This window comes from Sinocyclocheilus grahami, unplaced genomic scaffold (genome assembly GCF_001515645.1).
Source record: "Sinocyclocheilus grahami isolate Dianchi unplaced genomic scaffold, SAMN03320097.WGS_v1.1 scaffold23.1, whole genome shotgun sequence".
Taxonomy (NCBI): Eukaryota; Metazoa; Chordata; class Actinopteri; order Cypriniformes; family Cyprinidae; genus Sinocyclocheilus; species Sinocyclocheilus grahami.
Window position 1 is genome coordinate 928,367 of NW_015505202.1, and position 12,390 is coordinate 940,756.

Below are 12,390 nucleotides of genomic sequence, written 5' to 3' on the forward strand. Positions count from 1 at the left end.
TATAAATTTATTTATATAAAAATATATATATATAATATACACATTTTCACACTTTTTTTCTCTGAATCTGAGCATGGTTCAGACTGACAGGACAGATCATTGTCTATGTGTTGCTACCGAGCAGTACAGGTTTATTTAGTGAGCAGATTTCAGATGTAGTTGAGCTTGTTTCTTCATCAGAACAGATTTGGATAAATTTAGCATTACATCACTTGCTCACCAATGGATCCTGTGCAGTGAATGGGTGCCGCCAGAGTCCAAACAGCTGATAAAAACATCAATAATCCACAAGTAATCCACACACCAGTCGAATCAATTAACATTGTGAAGCAAAAAGCTGCTTATTTATAACAAATCCATCATTAAGGGTTTTTGACTTCAAACAGTTGCTTCTGGCCAAAATATGAGTCCGTAATCCTTAATAACTCTTCCTCTAGTGAAGTCCATCCCGTATTGTCCTCTCACATCAAAAGCCACCAACATATTTGTTAAGAACCATTTTGGACTGTTTTCACTTCTAAACTTTGTTTGATCTGTGCATATTTCTCTCCTGATTCAGATGAGACAACTTTTCACTGGACAAAGCAGCATTATGGATAGAGGACTTATATTTTAGCTGGAAGCAATGGTTTGAAATTAAAAGCATCTCAAAAGATGTTTACTACAAACAGGCAGCTTGTGGGTTACATTATTTGTGGATTGCTTGTAGATGTTTCTATCATCTTCTATCAAAGATGTATCATTTTTCTGATGGCACCCATTCACTGCAGAGGATCTATTGTTGAGCAAGTGATGTAATGCTAAATTTCTCCAAATCCATTTCGATGAAGAAATAAACTCATCTGCTTCTTGGATGGACTGAGGGAGAGTAAATTGCCAACGTTTTTGTGTGAACTATTTCTATAATTATTAATATATTTTCACACAAATATTCCTTGCTCAAACCTTAAACTGTATTTTTATTATTATAAAAATATCATTGTGTTTCTTGACACTTCACATTTGCCTCCTTTACTAAATTAGTTTTGGCAAACTAGTTGAAGTAGTTTAGAACTAGTTCTAGTAGTTTGGAACTTTTATTGCTGCTTTCTAATGTAAAGTTCGAGTAATTATTTGTTTGTGGAAGTGAGTTCATGGTGAAGTCACTGGAGACCAGTGTTGGTCCATGTGTAATTTGAACATATCCTCTATTGTCGACCTCCACTTGCAGTGTATTGTAGTATGAGACGAGGCTTAAAGGAAACCGAATCACCATCTCCTCTTGTTCTCAGTCTCTGGCTTCAGTCCATCTTGATGGTTCTGCAGACATGAATGCATTAGACTCATTGCTACTAACTACTTTCAATGAGTTTAATGCATCACTAACTACTAGTTAGTACTACTAACTGCTACTAACTACTAGTTAGTAGTTAGTAGAAGTTATGGCCTAATGGTAAGAGAGTCGAACTTGCAACCCGAAGGTCATAGATTTGAGTCTTGGTACCGGCAGGGTTTGTAGGTGGGGGGAGTGAATGACCAGTGCTCTCCACGTTCTATACCACGACTGAGGTGAAACACTTGAGGCACCGAACCCCCAGCTGCTTCCCGGGCACCGCAGCAAAAATGGCTGCCCACTGCTCCGGGTGTGTGTGTGCGCACTTGGCTGGGTTAAATGCAGAGCACATATTCCATGTATGGGACACCGTACTTGGCTACACGTCTCTTTCACTTCACTACTAATGTTGTCACTGAGTAGATTTCACTGAGGGGTCCATTAACAGACCATAACTCATTTTATATAGCACTGATATTTACAGCTGCTTGTAGTTTGTACATGTGAACACTAGGTGGAACACTGTTCCTGGAATTTCACATAATGGTGACAAAACCACATGAACTGACAGAAACATGACCTAAAGCTTGCTGCTGTGTTATTTATATGTGGCTCATCTTCATTGTCTCCTCAGAGGTCACGGTCTCTGTGAGTATGCAGGAAGTGGCCGGCTACATTGAGAAACAAGTGGCCTATTTATCAGGTGGGGTTTCCAGTTTCTGTTTTTGTAGACGTAAAGTATGAGGATTTTATACATGTAGATTAATGGCTTGTATAAACATGTCAGATAGATTTGGAACAGTGCCACAGAATTCGTGCTTGACTGAGAAAATGATAATTTGATGTTTATTTGAATTCCAGGGGGATGTGGTGAGGACTCTAGTGTCATCATCACTCTCCCAGAATGCTCTGCTTTCAGCGACATTCCTGAAGAAGCTCTGGCCAAAGTTCTTTCATACCTCACACTGATCCCGAGGTTTGTGCCTAATATATACAAGCCTCTCCATCTCACTGCATTGCAGTACAGCAACAGTCCCTTATGCATTCTCTTCACATAAAGCCTTGCAATAGCTCTTACACAAATTGAGCTATTCAAATCAATGTATATTTAGCATGCTAAATATGCAAATATCTTTGTAGTTATATTGTAGACACAATACAGTAAGGATCTTTTAGGATGAAAGAATATGTTTATCCCTCTGTACAATGCAAACAAATGCAACCAGATATTCTGGTTGTTTAAAATGTCATGTTCCTAACCAAGAGCAAATGCAGTTACTGTGATACATGATACACTTCACATGTTTCCAGAACACGGCAACCTGGGGTAAAATTTATCATCATTTTAGACCGAAGATTGGATACATGGGCCTCAATCAAAACGGCATTGGCAAGGATTGCGGTAAGAGATTGCAATATATTTTATTTATAATAAGTTATTTATATTTAATGCAGAAGTGTGAAAGGGGTTCTATTGTTTTAATTAATTTACCATTTTTTAAATTATTATTAATATTTATGGTTTAATAAATAAATCTTGTAAATCTTTAGTACTATTTTAAAAATATACTATTTTCTACCAAAAAAAGTATATAAAATTACCCTTAATAACAAAAAGTATATATTTGTACAAATAACATAAATTTTTTGACTATCAAGCTGTTTGTGGAGTTACTCTATATGACTTGAATAAAACACTAAACAAAATATTTTATATCCTTAGAAAACATAATGACCTTGACACACGATCATAAAAGTCTGAATTTCAGCTTTTTAAGGATTTTTTTATAATATCGGGACGGTTTCGGTTTAAGCCACACAAACATGCATACATACATAAATACTCCTAATTTAAAGTGACAACATCTGCAACTTAAAAGAGGTATATTTATTTTTTTGTGAATTTATTGTATTATTGAATAGCTTAATAGATCCAGGGAAAACGTTAAGCTTCATTGACCCCTTAATATGTCCTTTGGGGATGGAGTGCATCACGCGTCTGTATTTACTGTGTGCTGAACCGGTGTTGTCGCTGTCCGCGGTGCTGAAGTGGATGAGCGCAGTTGCAGTACAGCATGCGCTCACAGCCCAATTCTCTGAGCTGTAGGCTGAATAAATAACTAAATGCGGCACCTCTAACTGAAGTTTGCGTTTAAAAACAGCTTGTTTGAAACCCGAGCTCACTGCGAGGCAACGGGAATGCATGAGTTAGCACAAACCATGCGCAGGTTTTTACATGATGACGCTTTTGGGGCGAGGGAGAGGTGAGGAGACCGCAGGAGAAACGGTGCTGCCACCCTCCCGACGCTGCGGCGATGAATCCTGCAGACCGTCCACTGCACCGGGCACCGGTCTGCCACAGCAGGATGGGCGAGGTCTTAAAACATGACCATATAACATCGATCGCTATGAGTGAGCGAAACTACAGGCGAGGACTTCCGCGGACCCGCCGCTCTACGGTAGTGTGTCTGGAGTAGTTTCGGTAAAGAGTTGGACTGAAGTTTGGATGAGCACAATGCGGCAGCGAGAGCTCGTAGCGCTACACTGCGGCGCAACGGACGGCTTTAGCTTAGTCATCCGACCTGGATAAATGCTATTGGAGGCGTTATTAATGTAACATATCAACAAATGTATTATCATGCATATGAGCGATATCCGAGTGAATATTTTCGCAGATGATGCTATTGTTTACAAATACGTAAGGACGAGTCAATGTCAAGTGTGGTGAACTGTGTGCTATAGGATGATCTATCGTGAAGTCCTGTTTCTGTTTGTCAAAGTAATAAAAGCGACTAGTCAGGTTTGTTTCAAATACTTATGTATCTCAATGTGATTCAGCTCAGCTGCTATGATGAATAAACTACATTTATAGTAGCTGTCATTGGGAGCAGCTAATCAGGCTGGTCATCTCAGTGTGTAGTTAAGTGTTACTAATTTATTTTTTTATTTTTATTGAGTTGCATGTATTGTAGGTATCCCATATACAGTGGAGTCCAAAAGTCTGAAACCATATTGAAAATCTGGGATTTAAACCTGGAAATAAACAGAAAACTTTGAAAATGGAAACAACGAGACGTTAAAAAAATTAATTAGCAATGTGATTCTGCACTATTTCTAAGTGACTAAACAAATGATTAAAATTGTGAAGTTGACCATGTAAACTCTTTGTACAGATGGTCAGATGTTCTTGGAGAATATTTGCTAAAAGTATAACTTAGGCAACCTTTTTTTTAACTAAACAATATTAGTGCTTTAAAAAAGTACAAGCTTTAAATATTTACTTCAACTTCAAATGGTGGAAATTACATTTTAACAGTTTACATTTTTAGTTTTTAATTAAATGGCAGACTTGCTGAGGCTAATTTCATATGCAGCAAGCATTTGCACTAACTTTTGATTGCTCTAACTTTATTAGGCCATGGAATTTATTGTGGTGGAATAATTGAATTAGTAATTAAAATAGTTCATGCGTATTTCAGTTTTTGTTCATAGTTTTAAACATGTAATAGCTGAATTTTTAAAATGGATTTTCATTTTGACATCAAGTCTGGGACAAAGGTAAAACAATACAATCTAAACATTAAAAAGCAACTGAAAAATAGTAAAAATAAACAATGTATGCAGGGTACACATTTCCATTCAAGGCATCATTTTATTGGACCCAGAACATTCCTCCAACTCCTTTTCTGTTTTTCTTTATATCCCCCAGGTTTAAAGGAATCTTCATGCCTTTATCTGCCTGTTTAAGGTGGTCTGTCTGTGTTTGTCTGCCAGACTGTTATCTCTCTCTCTCTCTCTCTCTCTCTCTCTCTCTCTCTCTCTCTCTCTCTCTTTCTCTTTCTGTCTCTCTCTTTCTGTCTTAGGCCTCATTCCCTGGAAACCTGTACCTTGTGTTGGTGCTGAGGCCGACCAGCTTCTTCCAGCGCACCGTCACAGATCTCGGCTTCCGCTTTAGTCAAGAGGACTTTATGCTCAAAATGCCTGTATGGCTCATTGCACTCATTTGTAATTTTATAATCTACATAAAGTCAGTACCACCCTGACCTGCGTGTGTGTGTCTGTTTTTAAGGTGGTGATGCTCAGCTCTGTCACAGATCTTCTGCGGTACATTGATGAGAACCAGCTGACCTCAGAGTTTGGGGGAACTCTTGACTACTGTCACAGCGACTGGATCGTCTTGAGAACAGTAAAAAATGATGGTATAGATGCATTAATGAAATACACAGAAATATCACATTATACAAGATAGTCTCTGTGCTTTTCACAGGCGATTGAGAGTTTTGCGGTTATGGTTAAGGACATTGCTCAGATGCTGCAGGCGTTTGGAACAGAGCTGGCTGAGACACGGTTATCAGAGGAGTGCAGTGCTATTGAGTTTCTCCTGCTGTCCCACACAGAGAAATACAGGAGACTTAAGGTACAGCTCAATGAAACACTCAAGTGTAGAGAATTCTCTCACTTTCCCCATTTTGATTATTGCTGATCTTTAATAACTGTTTTAGTAACATCAAAATTTCAGCTTAACATTAAAGGGGTCATATGATGCGATTTAAATCTTTCTTTTCACTTTGGAGTGTTACAAGCTCTTGGTGCATAAAGAAGATCTGTAAAGTTGCAAAGACTAAAGTCACAAATCCAAAGAGATATTCTTTATAAATTGCCTGACACTCCCTCTGACATGAAATAAACCAATATCCCGAGTTATTCAGCTACTCCTAACGGTACATTGACTGAACTGCTAAAAGAGAACCGATGATGGGATTTGCAGGAGCAGAGCAGCTGGACTGAGTCTCGTACTGCTGGGAGACGGCATCACAGTATGTTAAGGGGCGTAACATTTCCGTCACACATTTTGTGTTCACGTTGTGGCATTCGGCCAATCACAACGCACTGGATCGCTGGCCAATCAGAGCACACCTCGCTTTTTTAGAAAGATGAGCTTTGTAAAAATCGACGCGTTTCAGAAAGGCGGGGCATAGAGGAGAAACAATAATGTACATTATATGGAAAATAATGTTTTTTTTTAACCTTAAATCGCATAAACACATTGCATTACACCAAATACACAACATAATGTTCTTTTTAGCAACGTCATATGACCCCTTTAATGTAAATATACACTACTATTTAAAATTTTGTGGTTGGGAGTTTTTTTTTTAATGTTTTTGATAGAAATCTCTAATGCTCATCAAGAATGCATTTAGTTTATCAGAAATACAGTAAAACAGTGTTATTGTGAAATATTATTGACGGCATCACAGTATGTTAAGGGGCGTAACATTTCCGTCACACATTTTGTGTTCACGTTGTGGCATTCGGCCAATCACAACGCACTGGATCGCTGGCCAATCAGAGCACACCTCGCTTTTTTAGAAAGATGAGCTTTGTAAAAATCGACGCGTTTCAGAAAGGCGGGGCATAGAGGAGAAACAATAATGTACATTATATGGAAAATAATGTTTTTTTTTAACCTTAAATCGCATAAACACATTGCATTACACCAAATACACAACATAATGTTCTTTTTAGCAACGTCATATGACCCCTTTAATGTAAATATACACTACTATTTAAAATTTTGTGGTTGGGAGTTTTTTTTTTAATGTTTTTGATAGAAATCTCTAATGCTCATCAAGAATGCATTTAGTTTATCAGAAATACAGTAAAACAGTGTTATTGTGAAATATTATTACAATTTAAAAGTGCAATTTTTATTTTTATTATATTTAAAAATGTAATTTATTCCTGTGATGGCAAAACTGAATTTTCAGCATCATTACCCCAGCCTTCAGTGTCACATGATCCTTCAGAAATCATTCTAATATGCTAATTTGGTGCTCAAGAAACATTTATTATTATATTATGCATATTATTATTATCAAATAATAACAAAAAAAATTAACAAATAAATTGTAACAAATGTCTTTACTGAAACTTAATGTCAAACTTAATGAAAATGTCAACCTTGCTGAATAAATGTTAATTTATTTATTTGTTGTTTAATATATAAAACAAATTGTTTAAAGAAATAGAAATATTTATTTTGCAGTAGTCTCTCAATTAAGGATAGTAGAGCTGCATGTATAGTAATTATAAAATGTTTTGCAAAATTACAAAATAATTAGCAATAGTTTAGAATCTCAGAAAAGGACAAACTAAATCTTGACAGGACAAGCTATTAAACAGAGCACCTGTAACAGCCTCGTTTTCATATCAGATTAAACATGGCATCTACCCTAACTAATGGAAAGCCTTAAAAAAAAAAGTACCAAACCTAGGGGAATAAACTATTATTAGGGTACACAGAGCATGAGAGTACAAAAGCTTTATTCCACTCCAGTCTGCAGTCACTTTTAGCTCTAGTCTTGTCTTTTCTTGTGTTTTTCTGGCCCCTTTGGGCTCTGGCTGTTGTTTTGTTCCATGATTCGGTGATGTCAATGACAGCAGAACACAGTGCAAAGTGTTTTTGTTGTTATTCATGGGTGAAGGATGCCATCAGATCTGTGATGAGAGAGGGGCGGCAACTGCTCTCTAACCTGGAGACTTCAAGGAAGGAAGGGGACGCCGACACGTGCTGGGACATGACACAGGACTGGGATACCATGCAGAGGTGTAGAGTTTGTTCATGTTTATTTGAAAAAAAACAAAAAAACAATCTGCATCCCAAATACACATCATGTTTTTTTTTATTTCCAAAATGATGTGAACTTGAAATCATGCTTTCTGACATGTCCTAACTGCAGGCTGCTGGCTCAGCTCACAGATATGGAGATGGCGTTTGATGGGTTCTTCGACAAGCACCACCTCAAACTGCAGCAATATTTGCAACTGCTGAGATATGAGCACGGTTTTCAGGAGGTGAACTACCTTTCTGTCCCTAACATTGAAAATGGCGTCTGATTGTTTTAAGCATGAATACATTCTGACGGCTCACAGACAAATGCTTTATACAAAGCCATTGCTGCCATTTGATCATGAAATGATTCTGATTGTTCCCACCTGTTCTAGGTAGTTTGATCTGTCAAAGCAAGAAGTAAATTTACATTACATTTAATAATTTAATTTAAAGTTACTTTTTGTCAACCTTCTTGAATATTTATTTATTGAGTTTTGGCATTGTATACCAACACAATTTCTTAATACTTAATGCCTTAAAATAAACATCTTGCTTATTTTGAATCAAATTGAGCAAGACTATAATAAAAATTTAGATTTTGATATATGACACGACCAGGCGGTAAATAAACATGAATAAGTATTAAACAATATAGAATGTATTATATATATATATATATATATATAAATGATAATACAGCACCGAAATACAGCGCATGCTGTGTAAAACCAATGGTGTGAAATGCAAAAATAAATAAATGCTAAAAAGCTGATCGTTTTATTAAAATAATACTATGTAGCATTGATTATTTAATTTAAGATTCTGGAATGTTGCCCTGCTTTTCAGTTTGGTTCTACACCCCTGCAAAAAACTGGCAGTTTTTTAAGAGCAAAAGTAAAGAAAAGAGAAGGATATTTTTTCCTATTATGATAGGAGTCAATGAAAGTATTTGATCTAGTTTTCTTAACATTCTCTTTCTGTCAGATGGAGTTCTCTTTAGAGAAATTAAGAGCACAGGAAAGAAATATAAGCACCACAGGAGAATCCCTGTCCCAAACAGACCAGAGCCTCAGAGAGCTGGACAGTCTGGAAAAACATGCGCAGGTAGTTGCATTATGCCTTCCTGTTCATGTTATATTGTTAGTCACAAATATGCTGATATTTCTGACAGCATAGTGTGTGTTTCAGGAGGAGATGAGTCGGGCTCAGGTTCTTATCCTGCATGGGCATCAGCTGGCTGCTGGACACAACTATGCCATGGCTCTGATTATCCAGCGCTGCAATGAACTCAGACATCAGTGTGACACCCTGACCTCTGCCCTCATTACTAAACACAACTCCCTGACACAAGCACAGATCCTACTGCACTGCCTCGAAGAGGTGGGCTAACACACTCACTTCTTCTCTTTTTATTGTTTTTTTTTTTTTTTTACTTTCATGAAAAAAAATATATATGTATATACCTATAGATTTTTTTGTAGAGAATCCTCTCACTTTTTCTTTTATGATTATTTCTGATCTTTAATGGCTGTATTAGCAACATCACAATTTTTGCATGAATATACACTACTGTTTAAAACTTTGGGGTTGGTAAGATTTCTTTAATGTTTTTGAAAGAAGTCTCTTATGCTCATCAAAGCTGCAGTTATTTGATCAAAACACAGGAAAAACAGTAATACTGTGAAATATTATTACAGTTTAAAATAACTGTTTCTTATTTGAACATATTTTAAAATATGACTACTTCATGTGATGGCAAAGCTGAATTTTCAGCATCATTACTCCAGTCTTCAGTATCACATGATCTTTCAGAAATCATTCTAATATGCTGATTTACTGCTCAAGAAGCAGTTGTGCTGCTTAATATTTTTGTGGAAACCATGATACTTTTTTTCTGGATTCTTTAATGAATAGAAAGATCAAAAGAACAGCATTGATTTGCAGTATATAAATCTGAATCAAATAATAATTATAAATACTGTCACTTTTGATCAATTTTTGATGCATCCTTGCCAAATAAAAGTATTAATTTATTTAAAAACAAGAAAAATCTTTGTTTGTTTTGCAGGCTCAGCGGTGGTGTGATGATGGCGCTTATCTCTTGGCCAATCAGCAGGTGGATAAATTCCAGTCTAAAGAGGGTGCACAGGCAGCTCTTCGAGGTATCGAGAAGTTCCAGGAGGCGGCGCCACTACTCCTCGGTGCAGGCGAGGATGTGCTCTTTCTGGAGTATGAATCTGTGCTCACTCCTTGTCTGAAGGTAAACACTGACAGACTACAGAAATGAGACTAGGCCCAGTGTCAGTTGTTGACTGATGTGCTGTAAATTCCTAGACATCCTTTTAGACAGTCATTTCAGAAATTTTGCTTCTGATGGATGTATTTGGACCCTTTCAATCTTAAATATTTGGTTATTCTAGGCTAAATATAAATGGAAACTCCTTACTGTGCTGTGTTTCAGGCTCATATAGAGAAGACATTTCAGAAGCATAGTTCTGTGCAGGCTCTGATTCAGTCCAGATGTAACTGCCTGAGGAAACTGGCAAACAAACATGTCCGACCAATCCAACTGGTGGCTCCTCGTCCAGAGAACCCACCACGTGCAAAATCCCCCCTCTTCTCCCCCAAACATGGTATGTGGCAGTGCAATATTAATTTTTCAGCCATGAGTTCTCGCAGTCTTATCAATCAATAATCCTTATTCATAAGACTTATGTGTACTAAATGTTTCATATCTGAGAGCTGAAGCTAGACAAAATTATTCTGCCATGTACATCACTTACTGCAGTACAAAAACGAAATCGTACACTTTAATGAAGCTGTCAAGACGCCTGATCAAAGCTTGGTTTAAAGTGGATTGCATTGGGGTAATGACAAGAGATCCTACTGTAGCTACTTGTCACGAATTCGGTCTGTGGACTTCCGTTTATTCACCACCAGAGGTCACCCTTTCCATTTCATTGAGACTCTCGCACAACACAAACTGTTGCATAGCACCCCGGACTACATATCCCATCATTCTTTGCACGATTTGCACACTGCACTGATTGCACACAGCTGTTTCCTATCACCTCACTCACTATATAACACCCACTCTAACCACCTTTCTCTGCTGAGTATTGTTTAGCCTGTACCCCTTTCCGAGTCTCACTCAGCCCAACAAGGATCCAGCAGCTTTTCCAGAGGACTCTGGCCAGTTATGGACCCAGTCACCCAGCTACTACATCTTCGGCTAGGAGGCCTTTCTATTGAGGAGTATGTTCACCGGTTCTGTGTGCTATCTTATCAAGTTCCTCTGTATGATGAAGTTTTGTTTAAAGACTTGTTCCATTTTGGACTGGATGAACCCACGAAATCTTGGTTACCTGGAGAGGAATGTAACTGTAGTTTAAGGGATCTTATGGATTATGCTTTGTTGTCTGTTGGCTCTTTGTTTACTGTGGGTGTCGCGGAGGAAGAATGCGACACAATGTCTGTGACTGAAGTGGTGGCTGTACCAGAGCACGCTCACAAAATGGCGGCGACAGCGGAGCCTGATCGCAAAATGGCGGCCACACTAGAGCACGCTCACAAGATGGCGGCGACAGCGGAGCACACTCACAAGATGGCGGACACAACAGCATCTAGTCAAGTCACGGTTGATCATCATGAGTCAGGTCAAGTAACATTTTATTATCATGAGTCAAGTCTAGTCACAGTTGTTCTTCTTGAGTTAAGTCTAGTCACAGCTAATCTTCCTGAGTCAAGTCTAGTCACAGCTAATCTTCCTGAGTCAAGTCAAGTCACAGCTAATCTTCCTGAGTCAAGTCAAGTCACAGCTAATCTTCCTGAGTCAAGTCAAGTCACAGCTAATCTTCCTGAGTCGAGTCTAGGCACTGTTAATCTTCCTGAGTCAAGTCAATTGTGCCGTCACGTCACAGCTGATCATCCAGAGTCCCGTCCCGTCATGTCACAGCTGATCATCCAGAGTCCCGTCCCATCACGTCACAGCTGATCATCCAGAGTCCCGTCCCGTCATGTCACAGCTGATCATCCTGAGTCTCGTCAGGACACAGCTGATCGTCAGGAGTCTTGTCATGTCCTGTCTGTTGCACCCAGATCGTCAGGGTCAGTCTTTCGGTATCCCAGTCTGGTATCTAGTGTGAGGGATACACCACTGGTGTCTGCACGCACAGCTGGTATCCCCAAACCTACTCACTCTAACCCTTCTGTTCATGAACGAATTCCCCTGTCTGAAGTGTTTCCCCTGATGGGGATCGCCTTTTGTTGTGTTTGGGCTGCATACACCTCCACAGAACTCCCAGAGGTGGCAGCACCCACTATCAGGTCTGCAGAGTCGGCGGCTGAAGCTACAGGATCTCCTGAGGTGGTGGTGCTCGCTGCTGTGTTCCCCCGAAGAGATGGTGCCCGATGCAGTTTCTCCAGAGGTGGCGGCGCATGCTGCAGAACCTTCCGAAGCGGC

General features: G+C 38.6%; 1 protein-coding gene across 1 annotated transcript in view; it reads left to right on the top strand.

Annotated features, from left to right (window-relative positions):
* LOC107560525 (proto-oncogene DBL-like) overlaps window positions 1-12,390 on the top strand; it is a 32,366-nt gene that overhangs the window by 2,478 nt on the left and 17,498 nt on the right. Inside the window, exons 2-13 of the mRNA XM_016244742.1 lie at window positions 1,947-2,015; window positions 2,174-2,288; window positions 2,624-2,714; window positions 5,176-5,295; window positions 5,382-5,498; window positions 5,580-5,729; window positions 7,801-7,922; window positions 8,056-8,170; window positions 8,913-9,032; window positions 9,117-9,308; window positions 9,997-10,188; window positions 10,390-10,561. Of these exons, the coding sequence (XP_016100228.1) occupies window positions 1,947-2,015; window positions 2,174-2,288; window positions 2,624-2,714; window positions 5,176-5,295; window positions 5,382-5,498; window positions 5,580-5,729; window positions 7,801-7,922; window positions 8,056-8,170; window positions 8,913-9,032; window positions 9,117-9,308; window positions 9,997-10,188; window positions 10,390-10,561 (1,575 nt within the window). The remainder of the gene's footprint in view (window positions 1-1,946; window positions 2,016-2,173; window positions 2,289-2,623; window positions 2,715-5,175; window positions 5,296-5,381; window positions 5,499-5,579; window positions 5,730-7,800; window positions 7,923-8,055; window positions 8,171-8,912; window positions 9,033-9,116; window positions 9,309-9,996; window positions 10,189-10,389; window positions 10,562-12,390) is intronic.